At 25.2% G+C, this 15,374-nt stretch overlaps 2 protein-coding genes across 2 annotated transcripts; both read left to right on the top strand.

Annotated features, from left to right (window-relative positions):
• Window positions 1–1,254: 1,254 nt before the first annotated feature.
• LOC107073739 (uncharacterized) lies at window positions 1,255–3,623 on the top strand. Its single transcript, XM_089176565.1, has 5 exons — window positions 1,255–1,704; window positions 1,779–1,981; window positions 2,116–3,110; window positions 3,254–3,540; window positions 3,616–3,623. Exons 2-5 carry the CDS (start codon window positions 1,796–1,798, stop codon window positions 3,621–3,623), a joined length of 1,476 nt encoding a protein of 491 aa, XP_089032691.1. The 5' UTR covers window positions 1,255–1,704; window positions 1,779–1,795.
• On the top strand, window positions 3,079–6,022 carry LOC149031191 (protein toll-like). Its single transcript, XM_089176519.1, has 2 exons — window positions 3,079–4,230; window positions 4,314–6,022. Exons 1-2 carry the CDS (start codon window positions 3,649–3,651, stop codon window positions 4,575–4,577), a joined length of 846 nt encoding a protein of 281 aa, XP_089032645.1. The 5' UTR covers window positions 3,079–3,648; the 3' UTR covers window positions 4,578–6,022.
• The last annotated feature ends 9,352 nt before the right edge of the window (window positions 6,023–15,374 follow it).

The following is a 15,374-nucleotide window of genomic DNA, read 5'->3' as shown; positions in this document are numbered from 1 at the left end:
TAAATTTGACAACTATTATCTTTGTAATGTGGGTTAATGTCTTTGAAAAAAGAAAAAAAAAAAAAAGGGAATAACACACACACTAAAATACTTTGCAAATAGGAAAAAGGAAGAAATGTTTCTGCATAAATAAGAAGTACACGATAAAATAATTTATAAAAGTGTTACTTAATAGTTCTGAAAATAATATATCTCAAATACTATCTAAAGTAGTAGATTCTTTAAAATGCAAAGACAAATTTTGATCTTAAATATAACATCAAATAAAGTATTATATTGACCCATATAATAGTGTACTGTTAATAACTATTATATGTTTAACAATCTTCAGTTGAAAATAAATTGTGAACATGATTTACATAATATAACACTAAATTATATTAAAATTCACAATATTTGCATATTTATCTTGTTAAGTATTCTTATTTTTAACTGAGAAGTATCTATCAAATGGAACACTACTTAAATAATATTTTAATTAAATATTAATACTAATAAAAGTATATTTATTTTCTTCAAAATTATTACTTTTTGCAATATAAAATATTTCTTTTTAAAAACTTAAACATTTTTAATAGAATGCAATGTTTTATTTGCGATAGTATTATTTTTACGAAGAAATAAAATATATTATTTTTTGTAATAACATTAGTAGAAAATATCAAATATATATTATTTTCAAGAAGTATCACTTTTCGTACATACAAGATATATTATTTGTAAATATAAATGTATGACATAAATCAAATTATTTATTTACTATTTATTATGTATTACAACATTATAAGTAGCTATGGACTTGGATATTTATTTAAGATTTATATCATATGTTACATTGATTTCTATTGTGTAAAATGTTTTAATGCATTACGTCAAATAATTTTAATATTATAAATTTGTAGATTTAAGGAATAATATTAATATATAATGAGAATTTAGTCAACTATAAAATTTTGTACTTATTTTCATAAACCCTTTAAATTATCATTTTTCTTCAATACTATTATTGTTTATATTTACAATTCTATATTTGTGTATAATTTGCCACTTATTCCAACTGAAATATATTTGATTGTTAAATAAAAAGTTGTTTACAAGCTGTGAACCAATGAACAGGGATATTAACTGACACATAATGTCGTTGGTTTAGGTTTTTCTCAAACGTATATTTAACTTATATATGTAGTAATCATTCCTTAATTCTGTATAATTCATCGAGTTTACATAGAAGTTGGTAAGTGTTTGCTAAATTATTACATTGACCTAACATTTTGAATTGAAAAGAACAAATAGATCTTATTTGTATTTTAATTTGATTATTGCAAGGTTCATTTAATTTAACTGTGTATGGTTCTTATCATTTCAATAGTCAAATACTTTTATTTATTTTTATTCAATTTAATGTTCACTTGATCATTATTTAAACTATTATGAAATTTTATATTAGTTTGTAACTTTAACAAAGCATTTCTTGTTTCATTCTTTCTATTTAAATCTTTCATTTCTTTCTACCATCATTGATATTCTGTCTTTTTGTTTTTATATTTAAAAGCTCATGTATAACTTAAAACTTAATTCTGATTTATTAATTATACTAATTAAAGGAATTGAATCATTTAATAAATAATAGAATTACTGAGACAAGAAATTGAAGCCTCATCATTGTATTGGTATTTAACCAAATCATTTAACTATTGGTCTATGGTAAGTACATAAAAATGTGCAAAGATAAAAGTCGAGTTATCAAACTTATCTTAATTAATTTCCTTTTTTCGAAGTGGACTAGTAACAAACAATGGCTACGATTATTCTTGTGGTACTTTTTGTTATCTTTGCAAATATTTTTGCTTATAATCCTGAGTGCGAGAAGGAATTGTATTGTGAATGCTTGAAATATAACACTAGTTTATCAAATATTGTTAATGTACACAACAAAAATGTGACGTTTAGTATAAACGTGAAATCATGGTCAAATATTCAGGTACATACTTTGTAGCTATTCTATTTATTTATATTCAATTAAATACAAATTTCATTCTAGACATGATATATTATACGTAATTTATTAAATAAAATTTGTATTTTCTTTAAATACATCAAATTCCAATTTAACAGATCGAGTGTGGAGATATTAGTTGGAATGCTTTTTATTTAAGACAAATAAAAAACGAAGGAGTTCTCGATTTGATAGTGTTTAAGAATTGCACATTACCAGAAGAAACTAGATTACAATATTTTGTCAGAAAATTAGGAATTAAAGAAACAAATGGACTAGGCTTTCAATCTTATAGAAATCTTAGCAACAGTCTAAAAAAGAATCATTTTCTAGGATTTCGATTTTTGAACAAATTGGATTTATCTCATAACGGTTTAACTGATATATCATCTGATTTGTTTAGCAATTTACCTAATTTGGAGTTCCTAGATTTATCGGAAAATTCTCTGGTTTTAAGAAAAGATTTTTTTAATGAGACTTTGAATCTTAAGCAACTTGATTTAAATGGAAATGGAATAACAGAGCTTGCCGCTGATTCATTTGATAATCTACAGGGTTTAGAAATTCTAAATCTTGAAAGAAATTTATTGAAAGAATTGGATGATGTAACATTTGATAAACTATCGTCATTAAAATATTTAAACCTAAGATCAAATGTGTTGTCGTATTTACCGGAATTAATTTTTTCTAGTTTAAAGAATTTAGAAACAATTGATTTGTCCAATAATAATTTCAGTAGTTTTCCGGTACTATTGTTTATTGGAAATAAAAAATTGCAAAAAATAATAATAAACGATAATAAAGCAAGATTAACAACAATGACGGATGAACTTTTAAACGATTTAAAAAATCTTGAAGAAGTTTATTTAAATAGAAATGGATTTGATAGTCTACCAGAAAACCTTTTTCTGAATTCAACATCGTTAAAATACATCGATTTCAGTGACAATTTGATTACAAAATTACCCGAAAATATTTTCAAAGATTTACAAAATGTTGAAAAAATCTCAATGTGTAAGAATTTGATTACGACGCTTCCTGATAAGATTTTTGCATATGTAAAAAAATTAAAAATACTCGACTTGTCTTTTAATCGTATTTCTAATGTACAAAGGTAAATTATTCGAAAATTTAGAAAAGATTTATTTTTAATCTAATAAGTATACAACTTAGCTTTCGCCATTTTTTTTTGAACAAATATCAGAAGCTAAGTTGTACACTAAATATTGTTTTTCAAAAAAAAAAAATATTTTATAGAAATCTATTTAATGGCTTGACATTGTTGAGAGTACTTAACATGGAAGGAAATGACTTAACAAATATCAATAGAGCTGCATTTTCAACCAATAAAGTATTATCCATTGCTAAATTCTCAAATAATATGCTACAGTTTGATTCTTCAAACGAAACGTTGTCACCTTTTTACAATAATCGTCTTCTTACGGAATTGCATTTAGCGAACAATCGAATAAAAGATTTCTTTCGCGATTGGAGTATGAATAAAGCAGAATTAGAATTATTAGATCTGAGTTACAACAACATTAGTATAATATCGGTAAATATGAAATTTTATCAATTAATATTTGTCATAAATTTTTTATTTATTTTTTCTTTTATAGACGGATGATTTTGTTTTTTGGAAACATAAAGTTATGGTCAATCTAAGTAACAACAACATAAGTAAGATTTTTCTAAATAACATCGAATCATCGGCTAAGCGCAATTTGGAGAATCGTCATTTTGTTATTGACGTTAAAAACAATCCGTTGTTATGCGATTGTAATCTATTTGATCTTTTACGTTATTGTAATAATAATATGTCCATTACTGTTTATAATTTTGTGGAACTTAGATTGGGAAACTTAACGTGTGTACAACCTGATGGAACACAAGGGCCACAAATAAATCAGCTGAATTTGAAAACCTACAAATGTCTAGATAATGAATTCTTTAAAAGTGACAAAAATTGTCAAACTAAGTGTACTTGTTATATAAGACCTTATGACAAAGTTCGAATTTTAGATTGTTCATACAAAAATATATCTGTATTTCATATCGACAGAAATGAAATTAATTTTTCACAAAGGTATCCATTAATATTGAATTTCACCGGGAATAACTTAACGGAGTTACCAGATATTAATACTTCAATAGCATTAAACGTAAAAGGTTTATTGTTATCTGATAACAAAATTTCGGAATTATCAGTATATAGTTTACCAGAAAGTCTTACAGTAAGTAATCTCACATTTTATTATTTTTTCTTTTCATTCATTTGAGTTATTTCATAATTGTCTCTTTTTTTTTATGTTTTTAGATATTAGAATTACATAATAATAATATATCAAGCTTGAATCAAATTGTAACTTCCTATTTGACGCATCTACCTTTAACAGAACTTACTTTAAGTGGGAATCCTATTATATGTGATTGCTATGCTAAACATCTACTTAGATTAATTTTAGCATTGCAACATTCTCATAAAGATTTAGAAAATGTTAAATGTAGGAACACTGATATAGCTTTACGTAGTATTACCTCTATTGATTTGTGTATACACACGTCAATAGTGTTAGACTAAACAATAGACATAAAGGTTTAGGCAGAATATATATATACATATATATATATATAGAGCTAAATATTACAAGTATAGTGATTTTTAGCAGAAGACATTTTTATTTCATTGCAATCAAGTTTATGTTGTTTTCAAAAACATATTAAAACAATATAAACTGGGTCAGTGTTTAGTATTGTCATTTTTAATGTAAAATTGTATAATTATATTTACTGTCTTTTAATTATTAATATATTTGAATGAATGATGTTATGGAAAACGATAGTAGAAGCATTTTTTCACATATCAAGACAATTTGCTAACTATTATTTTTGTAAAGTGTTTTTATTTACTATTTATTATGTATTACAACATTATAAGTAGTTATTGACTTCGGTATTTCTTTAAGATTTATATCATATATTGCATTGATTTCTATTGTGTAAAAAGTTCTAATGCATAATATAAAATAATTCTAATATTAAAAATTGCTATGGATTTTAGGTGAATAGATTAATTTTGTAATTGTTATTGTATATTTTATTAACATTAAAAACTTCTCAATTTCATAATAATTTTGTTATATTGAAAAATTTATTATCATTAATTGGCATTAAGAACTCAAAAGTTCATTGCAGCAAATACCAATCCCCACCAGTGTTCTCGTCCCTGAGTTTGACCTTACCATTCGTGGTCTTCGTAGCCTATTTCTTTAAGACCCAGAAATAATATTGTCATCCCATCTACGTCTGGGTCTACCCAGTGGTCTTTTCCCGTTCAGTATACCGACCAGTGTGTTTTATTTATGAGTCTATTTATCCCCACGTACATACCATGGACTTTTGAAGTGAAAACTTCTTTAGAATGGGGATGCTTTGAAAAAAGCACATTTTCTATGGCAAATTCTATACGATTTAGCCTAAGAGGAAATAAGATAGAAGACAGTATGCATTTGTTTCTTATTTTAATTTACGAGTCTACGAAAAGTTCAGTCAATGCTCATTGACCATTGACGAATTCCTTCGAAGATTCATCGAACTTTTTTGAAAATCAAATTTTGAATAATAATAGATGTCATTTTAAGCGTAAACTTATATTAACTCAATCCACATATTTAAAAATATAAGTTAGTTTTTAGAATAGCCACTAGACTATCCACTTTTCATACAAGCAAAGCTGTTTTTTTTTTTATTTTAAATAAATAAATCCTACAATTATCTTATTCCTGATACTCAGCATTTGACTCATTCTTTCAAAGCTTGGTTTTAACTCCTTCTCGTGCTTCAACGAGTCTGACTCGTGTTGAAGATTTTGACCCAAACATGAATATCACGAGCTAGGAACGTTTGACGCCTCTAACACTTGGCCCAAAGTTTTGTCAAGCTAAATGGCATTGGAAAGGGTTAAGAAAGTTTCACTTCTAACACGTGTAAAAGTAACAGTAATTTATTATTTGTATTCTAATTTGAGGATCCTTTCTTGATCATTGGAGTGATTCAGTAAATATTTCATCAAAAACATGTGACACTTATTCCAACCGAATATATTTGATTTTAAAATAGAAAGTTGTTTACAATTAGCGAACCAATGAACAGGGACATTAACTCACACATAAAGTCGTTAACTTTGGTTTTTCTCAAATGTTTTTACACCTATATATGTAGAAATTATATCCCTAATTTTGTAATATTGTTCGTGTTTACAAAGAAATAAGTACGTGTTTGCAAAATCGTTACTTTGACCTAACATTTTGAATTATAAAGAAAAAAGAGATCTTACTTGTATCTTAATTTGATTATTGAAAGATTGATTTAATTTAACTGTCGATGTTAATTCATCGTTCGAAAAGTTAGAAGAAGAAGCTACATCATACAACAAATTAAAAAAATCATTAAACCAATACATTTTTGTATCAACGATCGTAGGTAAGTTCATAAAAATGCATAAACAAAAAAACAAGAACATTTAAAATATATTAGAACTAAAAGAAAAGTTTCATAGCAAATTCCCTTTATTAAATCCGCATACCTTAAAGAAGTGAATTTAAAAATTGCTTTTTAATTATTACAGTAACGTTCCTCTTTAAAGTATTCTAATTATTTTCTTTTTTGAAGTAGACTGATAACCAACAATGGCTACGATCATTATCGTGGTAATTTTTCTTATCTTTACAAATATTTTCGCTGATAATCCTGAATGCGAGAAAGAATCGTTTTGTGAATGCTCTAAAAATGAAAACAATACACATGCTTATTACATTTCAAACAAAGGTTTGAAGTTTAGAATAAACGTGAAATCATGGTCAAAGATTAAGGTACTTACTTAGTAGCTTTTCAATTTATTTATATTCAGATAAATACAAATTTCACTCTAGACATAATATGTTATACGTAATTAAATAAATAAAATTTGTATTATCTTTAAATACATAAAATTACAATTCAACAGATCGAGTGTGAAAATATTAGTTGGAAAGATTTTAATTTTACGAAAGAACAAAGCATCTATAAAGTCGATTTAGTTAATTTCGAAAATTGCCTATTACCAGAAGAAACTACATTAAAAGATATTGCAACAAAATTAGGAATAATAAAAATAAATAGACTAAGCTTTCAGTCTCATAGAAATCTTAGCAAAAGTCTAACAAAGGAACATTTTCAAGGATTTTCAAATGTGATCGAATTAGTTTTATCCTATAACGGTTTAACTAATATATCATCTGATTTCTTAATAATTTTTCCTTATTTAAGATCTCTTGATTTATCTGAAAATTCTCTTGTTTTAAGCCAAAATACTTTTAATATAGCTTGGATTCTTCAGAAACTTGATTTACATGGAAATGGAATAACAGAACTTCCCTTTAATATATTTCATGATCTACAGGATTTAAGAACTCTAAATCTTGAAAAAAATTCATTAAAAACACTTGATGTGAGAATATTTGATGAATTATATTCATTAAAATATTTAAACCTATCATCAAACTTGTTATCGAGTTTACTGAAAGATATTTTTAAAAATTTAGAGAAATTAGAAATAATTGATTTGTCAAATAATAATTTTTGGTATCTTCCATCAGAATTGTTTGCTTTAAATAAAAATTTGAAAAAAATAATAATACAAGATAATAAAGATAATTTAACATCATTGCATGAGGACTTTATAACGGATTTAAAAAATCTTGAAGAAGTTCATGTGAGAAACAGTAAATTAAAGTTTATAGCTGACAAACTTTTCACGGGTACAACATCTTTAAAATTCATCGATTGGAGTGAGAATATTTGTGAAAAAATAAGCGAAAGGGCCTTCGTAGATGTATTTACTACTAAATATCTAAACATTAGTCATAATAGGATAAAGGAGCTTCCTGATTTAGTTTTTCAATATTTTCAAAATTTAGAAGTACTCGACTTGTCTTTTAATCGCATATATCGCGTACAAAGGTAGATTATTATAAGATTTATAAAATATATACTTTTAATCTAATAGGTGTACAACTAACCTTCCGCTATTTTTTATCCAAGTCATCTGTACGAAAATCGCGGAAGCAAAGTTGTACACCAAATATTTTTCTTCAAATAAAAGTATTTTTTTAGGAAACTATTTAACGGTTTGACATCGTTAAAAGAACTTAACATGGAAGGAAACATTTTGTTTCATATTCATTTTGATGCATTTTCAACCAATGAACAACTATCCATCGCTAAGTTCTCAGATAATGATCTAGAGTTTGATACTCCATTGAATATGATGTCACCTTTTTTTAATAATCATCTTCTTAAAGAATTGCATTTATCGAACAATAAAATTAAATATTTTTATTCTGATTGGACTACAAATAAACTAGAGTTAGAATTATTGGATCTGCGTCACAACGACATAAGTAAAATATCGGTGCATATCAAATTTTATTATCCATAAATACATTAAATATTATCATTGAAATGATTAAAAATGAACTTATTTTATATATATTGTTTTTTCCTTTACAGGCGAATGATTTTATTTTTTCGTCGGAAAATATTCTAGTAGATTTAAGATATAACAACATAAGTAATATTTTACTAACTAATATCGAAAAGTTGGCACTATATAATACTGAAAAACGTAATATTACTGTCCACGTTGAAAACAATCCCGTATTATGTGATTGTCATCTATATAACCTTTTGCGTTATTATAATGGTGATATGCCCATTAATGTTTATAATTTCTTTGAGCTTAGATTGGGAAACTTAACGTGTGTGAAACCTAATGTAAAGAACGGTCTGCAATTTAATCTCATGTATTTTAAAACCTACCATTGTCTCGAGACAGACTACTTTCAAGTTGTAGATAGACATCTAAGTTTATGTACTTCTAACATAAGACCGTATGATCAAACACGAATTATAGATTGTTCGAACAAATTGAAGGTTGAATTAAAAATCAACAAGAATACTATAAATTTGAAGGGAAATTATCCATTAATATTGAATCTCACAGGGAATTATTTAAGGGAAATACCATCACTCGATTACATAAAACCTCTTAACTTAACACATTTATTGTTATCCAACAACAATATTTCTGAATTATCGCTGGGCAGATTACCAAAAACTATCCAAGTATGTAAATAGCTTATTTTATTACTTTTTCTTTTCATTCTTTTGAGTTATTTCATAATTGTCTCTTTTATCTTCTTTTACGTTTTTAGGTATTAGAATTACATAATAATAATCTATTAAGCATGAGTTACAACGTAAGTGAATTCTTATTTCAACAAAATTACAAAAAATTAACTTTAAGTGGGAATCAATTTATATGTGGTTGTGATGATAGATTTATATATGTATTAGTTTTACAATTGCAATCTATTCATGAAGATCTAAAAAATGTGAAGTGTCAAGGCTACGACACTTCTTTAAGTAGTATGACCATTGATGAATTGTGTTTATTCACTGATCCAAGTTAGAAAACGTCAAAAATGTAAAATAAAATAAAACAAAAAAATAATGGTTTCGGCAGAATGTTTAAAGAGATAAGTATTATATGTACAGCGATTTTTAACAGAAAAAATTTCTATATTTTAGAGAATATACTAATACAATATAAACCGGTTAGTGTCTATTATTGTCTTTATTAATGTTAAATTATAGAATTTTATTTATTGTCTTTTAATTATTATTATATTTGAATCAATTAAGTTATGGAAAACGATATTAAAAGCATTTTTTCACATATCAGAAAAATATGCCAGCTAAAATGCTTTGCAAATATGAAAAAGAAAGTAATTTTTTTGCACAAGAAAGAAGTAAAGATAAAAATAATTCAAGAAATATTAGTTATTATTTTCGAAAATAATATATCACAAATACTATATAAAATGGTAATTTAATTTATTAAAATAAATGAATTAAATTTATTGACTTTTAAATATAATTTCGATTAAATAATGGTACTAATAAAATATATTTTTTTTCTTTAAAATATTACTTCTGGCAAAATGAAATATTTATTTTTAAAAACTTAAACACTTTTAAAAAATTTAAATATTTTATTTTAAAAAGTAATAATTTTTTGAAGAAATAAAATATATTATTTTTTGTAATAGCAATAGTAGAAAAAATAAAAAATATTATTTTCAGAAGTATAACTTTTTGAATGTGTAAAATATATTATCTCTAAAAATAAATGTATGACATAAATAATATAATTTATTTACATTTATTATGAAAAACAGCATCATAAGTAGCTATGAACTACAATATTTTTTTATAATTTATATTATATGTTACATTTATTTTTATTGTTTAGAAAATTCGTGTGTATTATAAAAAAGATAATTATTGTGTAATTCATATTAGATTATTGAGTTACTTTAAAAACTACTCATTTCACAATAGTTTTATTAAACAAAGTTCCTGTAATTTTTTCCAAAAACACTTTAATTCTTTTCTTTATTAATACTCTTAGCGAATTTTTTATGTATTTTAAAATTATTCCATAACTTATTTGTCTATTAAATTATATTTTGCATTTCATTTTATAAGCGTGAAATCGATAGTAATTTATTATTTATATACTGTGTATCTTCATTTGATTTAAATATATATGATTTTTAAATAAAAAATTGTTTACTATTTTCGAACCAATGAACTGAGGAATTAACTAACACATGAAGTCGTTAGTTTCGGTTTTCCTTAAATGTTTTTCAACCTATATAGGTATAAGTTATTTTTCAAATTTTCTAATATTGTTTATGTTTACAAGAAAGTAAGCAAGTGTTTGCTAAATCGTTAATTTGACCTAACATTTTGAATTGAAGAGAACAAAGATACCTTATTTGTATTTTAATTTGATTATTGAAAGATTGATTTAATTTGACTGTGTATGTCTATTCATCATTTGAAAAGTTAGAAGAAGAAGCTACATTATACAGCAATTTAACAAAAATCATTAAACCAAAACATTTTTGTATCAACGATTGTAGGTAAGTTGATATTAATGCATAAACCAAAAAAGTAGAACATTTGAAATATATTAGAACTAAAAGCAAAGTTTCATTACAAATTCACTTTATGAAATCCGCATACCGTAAAGAAATGAATTGGAAAATTGTCTTTTAATTATTCCAGTAACGTTCTTCTTTTAAGTATACTAATTATTTTCTTTTTTAAAGTAGACTGGAAACTAACAATGCCTAAGATCATTTTCGTGGTTATTTTTCTTATCTTTACAAATATTTTCGCTGATAATCCTGAATGCGAGAAAGAATCGTTTTGTGAATGCTCGGAAAATGAAAATAATACACATGATTATTACATTTTAAACGAAGGTGTAAAGTTTGGAATAAACGTGAAATCATGGTCAAAGATTAAGGTACTTACTTAGTAGCTTTTCAATTCATTTATATTCAGTTAAATACAAATTTCACTCTAGACATAATATGTTATACGTAATTAAATAAATAAAATTTGTATTATCTTTATATACTTAAAATTACAATTCAACAGATCGAGTGTGAAAATATTAGTTGGAAAGATTTTAATTTTACAAGAGAACAAAACAACAGCTATAAGGTCTATTCATTGAATTTCGAAAGTTGCCTGTTACCAGAAGAAACCACATTAAGAGATATTGTAACAAAATTAGGAATAATTGAAAAACATAGACTTAGCTTTCAGTCTCATAGAAATCTTAGCCAAAGTCTAACAAAGGAACATTTCCAAGGATTTTCAAATGTAACCGAATTAGGTTTATCCTATAATGGTTTAACTAATATATCATCTGATTTTTTTACAATTTTTTCTAATTTGAGATGTCTTGATTTGTCTGAAAATTCTCTTGTTTTAAGCAAAAATAATTTTGATAATACTTTGAATCTTAAGAAACTTGATTTACATGGAAATGGAATGACAGAACTTCCCTTTGGTATATTTCATTATCTACAGAATTTAAGAACTCTAAATCTGGAAAGAAATTCATTAAAAACACTTGATGAGGGAATATTTGATAAATTAAATTCATTACGATATTTAAACCTATCATCGAATTTGTTGTTGAGTTTACTGAAAGATATTTTTAAAAATTTAGAGAAATTAGAAATAATTGATTTGTCAAATAATAATTTCTGGTATCTTCCATCAGAATTGTTTGCTTTAAATAAAAATTTAAAAAAAATAATAATACAAGATAATAAAGATAATTTAACATCATTGCATGATGTCTTTATAACGAATTTAAAGAATCTTGAAGAAGTTCGTATGAGAAACAGTAAATTACAGTATATAGCAGACAAATTTTTCACGGGTACAACATCTTTAAAATTCATCGATTGGAGTGAGAATATTTTTGAAAATATAAGCGAAACGACCTTCGTTGATGTATTTAATACTACATATTTTAACATTAGTCACAATAGGATAATAAAGCTTCCTGATTTAGTTTTTCAAAATTTTCAAAATTTAGAAGTACTCGACTTGTCTTTTAATCGAATTTTAGACGTACAGAGGTAGATTATTATAAAATTTCTAAAATATATACTTTTAATCTAATAGGTGTACAACTAAGCTTCCGCTATTTTTTATCCAAGTCATCTGTATAAAAATCTCGGAAGCAAAGTTGTACAGCAAATATTTTTCTTCAAACAAAAGTATTTTTTTAGGAAACTATTTAACGGTTTGACATCGTTAAAAGAACTTAACATGGAAGGAAATAATTTGTATTATATCGAAAATAAAGCATTTTCAACCAATGAACAACTATCCATCGCAAAGTTCTCCGATAATCGTCTAGAGTTTTATAATCCATTCAATATGTTATCACCTTTTTTTAATAATCATCATCTTAAAGAATTGCATTTATCAAACAATAAAATTAATCATTTTTATTCTGATTGGACTACAAATAAACTAGAGTTAGAATTATTGGATCTGCGTCACAACGACATAAGTACAATATCGGTGCATATCAAATTTTACTATCCATAAATACATTAAATATTATCATTGACATGATTCAAAATGAATTGATTTGATTTATATTTTTTTTCTTTTATAGGCGAGTGATTTTGTTTTTTCGTCGGATAATGTTCTAGTAGATCTAAGATATAACAACATAAGTAATATTTTGCTTAATGATATCGAAAATTTGGTATTATTTGATACTGAAAAACGTAATGTTACTGTCCACGTTGAAAACAATCCCTTATTATGCGATTGTCACGTATATAACCTTTTGCGTTATTATAACGGTGATATGCCCAATACTGTTTATAATTTGTTTGAACTTAAATTGGGAAACTTAACGTGTGTGAAACCTTATGTAAAGGAAAGTCTACAAATTAATCAGCTAGATTTTAAAACTTACCAGTGTCCCGAGGATGACTACTTTCAAATTGTAGATAGGCATCCAAGTTTATGTACTTCTGAGATAAGACCGTATGATCAAACACGAATTATAGATTGTTCGAACAAATTGAAGGTTGAATTCAAAATCAACAAGAATACTATAAATTTGAAGGGAAATTATCCATTAATATTGAATCTCACAGGGAATTATTTAAGGGAAATACCATCACTTGATTACATAAAACCTCTTAACTTAACACATTTATTGTTATCTAACAACAATATTTCTGAAATATCGTTGGACAGATTACCAACAACTCTCAAAGTACGTAAATAACTTATTTTATTATTTATTCTTTTCATTCATTCATTTGAGTTATTTCATAATTGTCTCTTCTATCTAATTTTACGTTTTTAGGTATTAGAATTACATAATAATCATTTATTAAGCTTGAGTGACGAAGTATGTCAATTCTTTTTTGATCAATATTACATAGATTTAACTTTGAGTGGGAATCCATTTATATGTGAGTGCAATGTTAGATTTTTATATTCATTTGTTTTGAATAACCAAGCTTATTATAAAGATCTAAAAAATGTGAAGTGTCAAGGCTACGACACTCCTTTAAGTGATATTAGAGTTTTTACATTTTGTTTTTAAACTGATCAAAATAACAATACGTCAAAAATGTAAAATTAAATAAAACAAAAATAATGGTTTCGGCAGAATATATAAAGAGATAAATATTACATGTATAGCGTTTTTTAGCAAAAAACATTTTTATTTCATAGCAATCAAGTTTATATTGTTTTAGAGTAGATATTTTCGATACATGTGTGCAAAGTGAGGCATTTCAGTGCTCAAAAATTGAAACACGAGCCTAAGAAACGACGTGTTTACAACGGGGCCTAGGACACAGATTACCCCTGGTAAGCTAACTCGGTTTCGTCGTAAACGCCTTGTTTCTTCTGGCAAGTGTCCTAATTAAGCCCTGTGAATGCCTCAGTTAGGACATACTTATCGAACAATATTTTTTATAACGACTGCTTTCAAAGTTCAATAGAGAGAAATTATTCATTTACAAAGAATTGTTGTAATTAGCTTAACTATATTAGTTATCAGAAAATTTTAATCAATCCATAATATGGTTACATTTTAAATAAAGTTGTCATATGTAACATTTTTAGCAGCAGATACTAGGTCTGAAGGCGTACAAGGTCTCGTTAATTCATTCATTGTATACGTAGATTTTAAACAACTTTTTTTTTTTAATTTTAATTAAAGTGATAGATAATTTTTATTCCCGCACGGTCAATCAGTTGGAAAGTACTACTTTCCTGCACGCTACTATAGTAACAACTATAGTTACTACATAGTTACAACCATCACGGGAATATGCGACTTTACGGATGCTAAACAAGACTAAAAAATTGAACTTTAAAAGCAGGAGTTAGAAAAAATATACTAAAAGAATATAAACCGGTTAGTGTTTAGTATTGTCTATTTTATAATTACATTTATAATCTTTTAATTATTATTTATATTACAATATTATATTTGAATCAACGATGTTATGGAAAACGATAGTAGAAGCATTTTTTCAACATATTAGGAAAATATGCCAACGAAATTGCTTTGCGAATATGAAAAAAAAGAAATCTTTTTTTGCACAAAAAAGAAGTAAAGATAAAAATAATTCAAGAAGTATTAGTTATTATTTCTGAAAATATTATATCTCAAATACTATATGAAATGGTTATTTAATTTATTAAAATTAACTAATTAAATTTATGGACTTTTAAATATAATTTTAATTAAATAATGGTACTAAAATAAGGTATATTTTTTTTCTTCAAAATATTACTTCTAGCAGAATAAAATATTTGTTTTTACCAACTTAAACACTTTTAAAGAATTTCAATATTTTATTTTAAAAAGTTATACATTTGAAAAAATAAAATATATATTTTGTTTTTGTAATACCAATAG

The sequence above is a fragment of the Polistes dominula genome, unplaced genomic scaffold (assembly GCF_049000335.1).
Source record: "Polistes dominula isolate Pdom_NZ unplaced genomic scaffold, Pdom_raw_medaka contig_25, whole genome shotgun sequence".
NCBI classification, from domain to species: domain Eukaryota; kingdom Metazoa; phylum Arthropoda; class Insecta; order Hymenoptera; family Vespidae; genus Polistes; species Polistes dominula.
Note: the sequence above shows the minus strand (reverse complement) of the source record. Positions and strands in the feature narration are given on the sequence as shown.

What these genes read in the sequence shown, in the direction of transcription:
- LOC107073739 (XM_089176565.1), top strand. Translation starts at nt 1,796, where the DNA reads ATGGCTACGATTATTCTTGTGGTACTTTTTGTTATCTTTGCAAATATT. An exon ending in AATCATGGTCAAATATTCAG is followed by an intron (nt 1,982 to 2,115) that starts GTACATACTTTG and finishes CCAATTTAACAG; the next exon opens with ATCGAGTGTGGAGATATTAG. An exon ending in CGTATTTCTAATGTACAAAG is followed by an intron (nt 3,111 to 3,253) that starts GTAAATTATTCG and finishes AATATTTTATAG; the next exon opens with AAATCTATTTAATGGCTTGA.
- LOC149031191 (XM_089176519.1), top strand. Translation starts at nt 3,649, where the DNA reads ATGGTCAATCTAAGTAACAACAACATAAGTAAGATTTTTCTAAATAAC. An exon ending in GTTTACCAGAAAGTCTTACA is followed by an intron (nt 4,231 to 4,313) that starts GTAAGTAATCTC and finishes TTATGTTTTTAG; the next exon opens with ATATTAGAATTACATAATAA.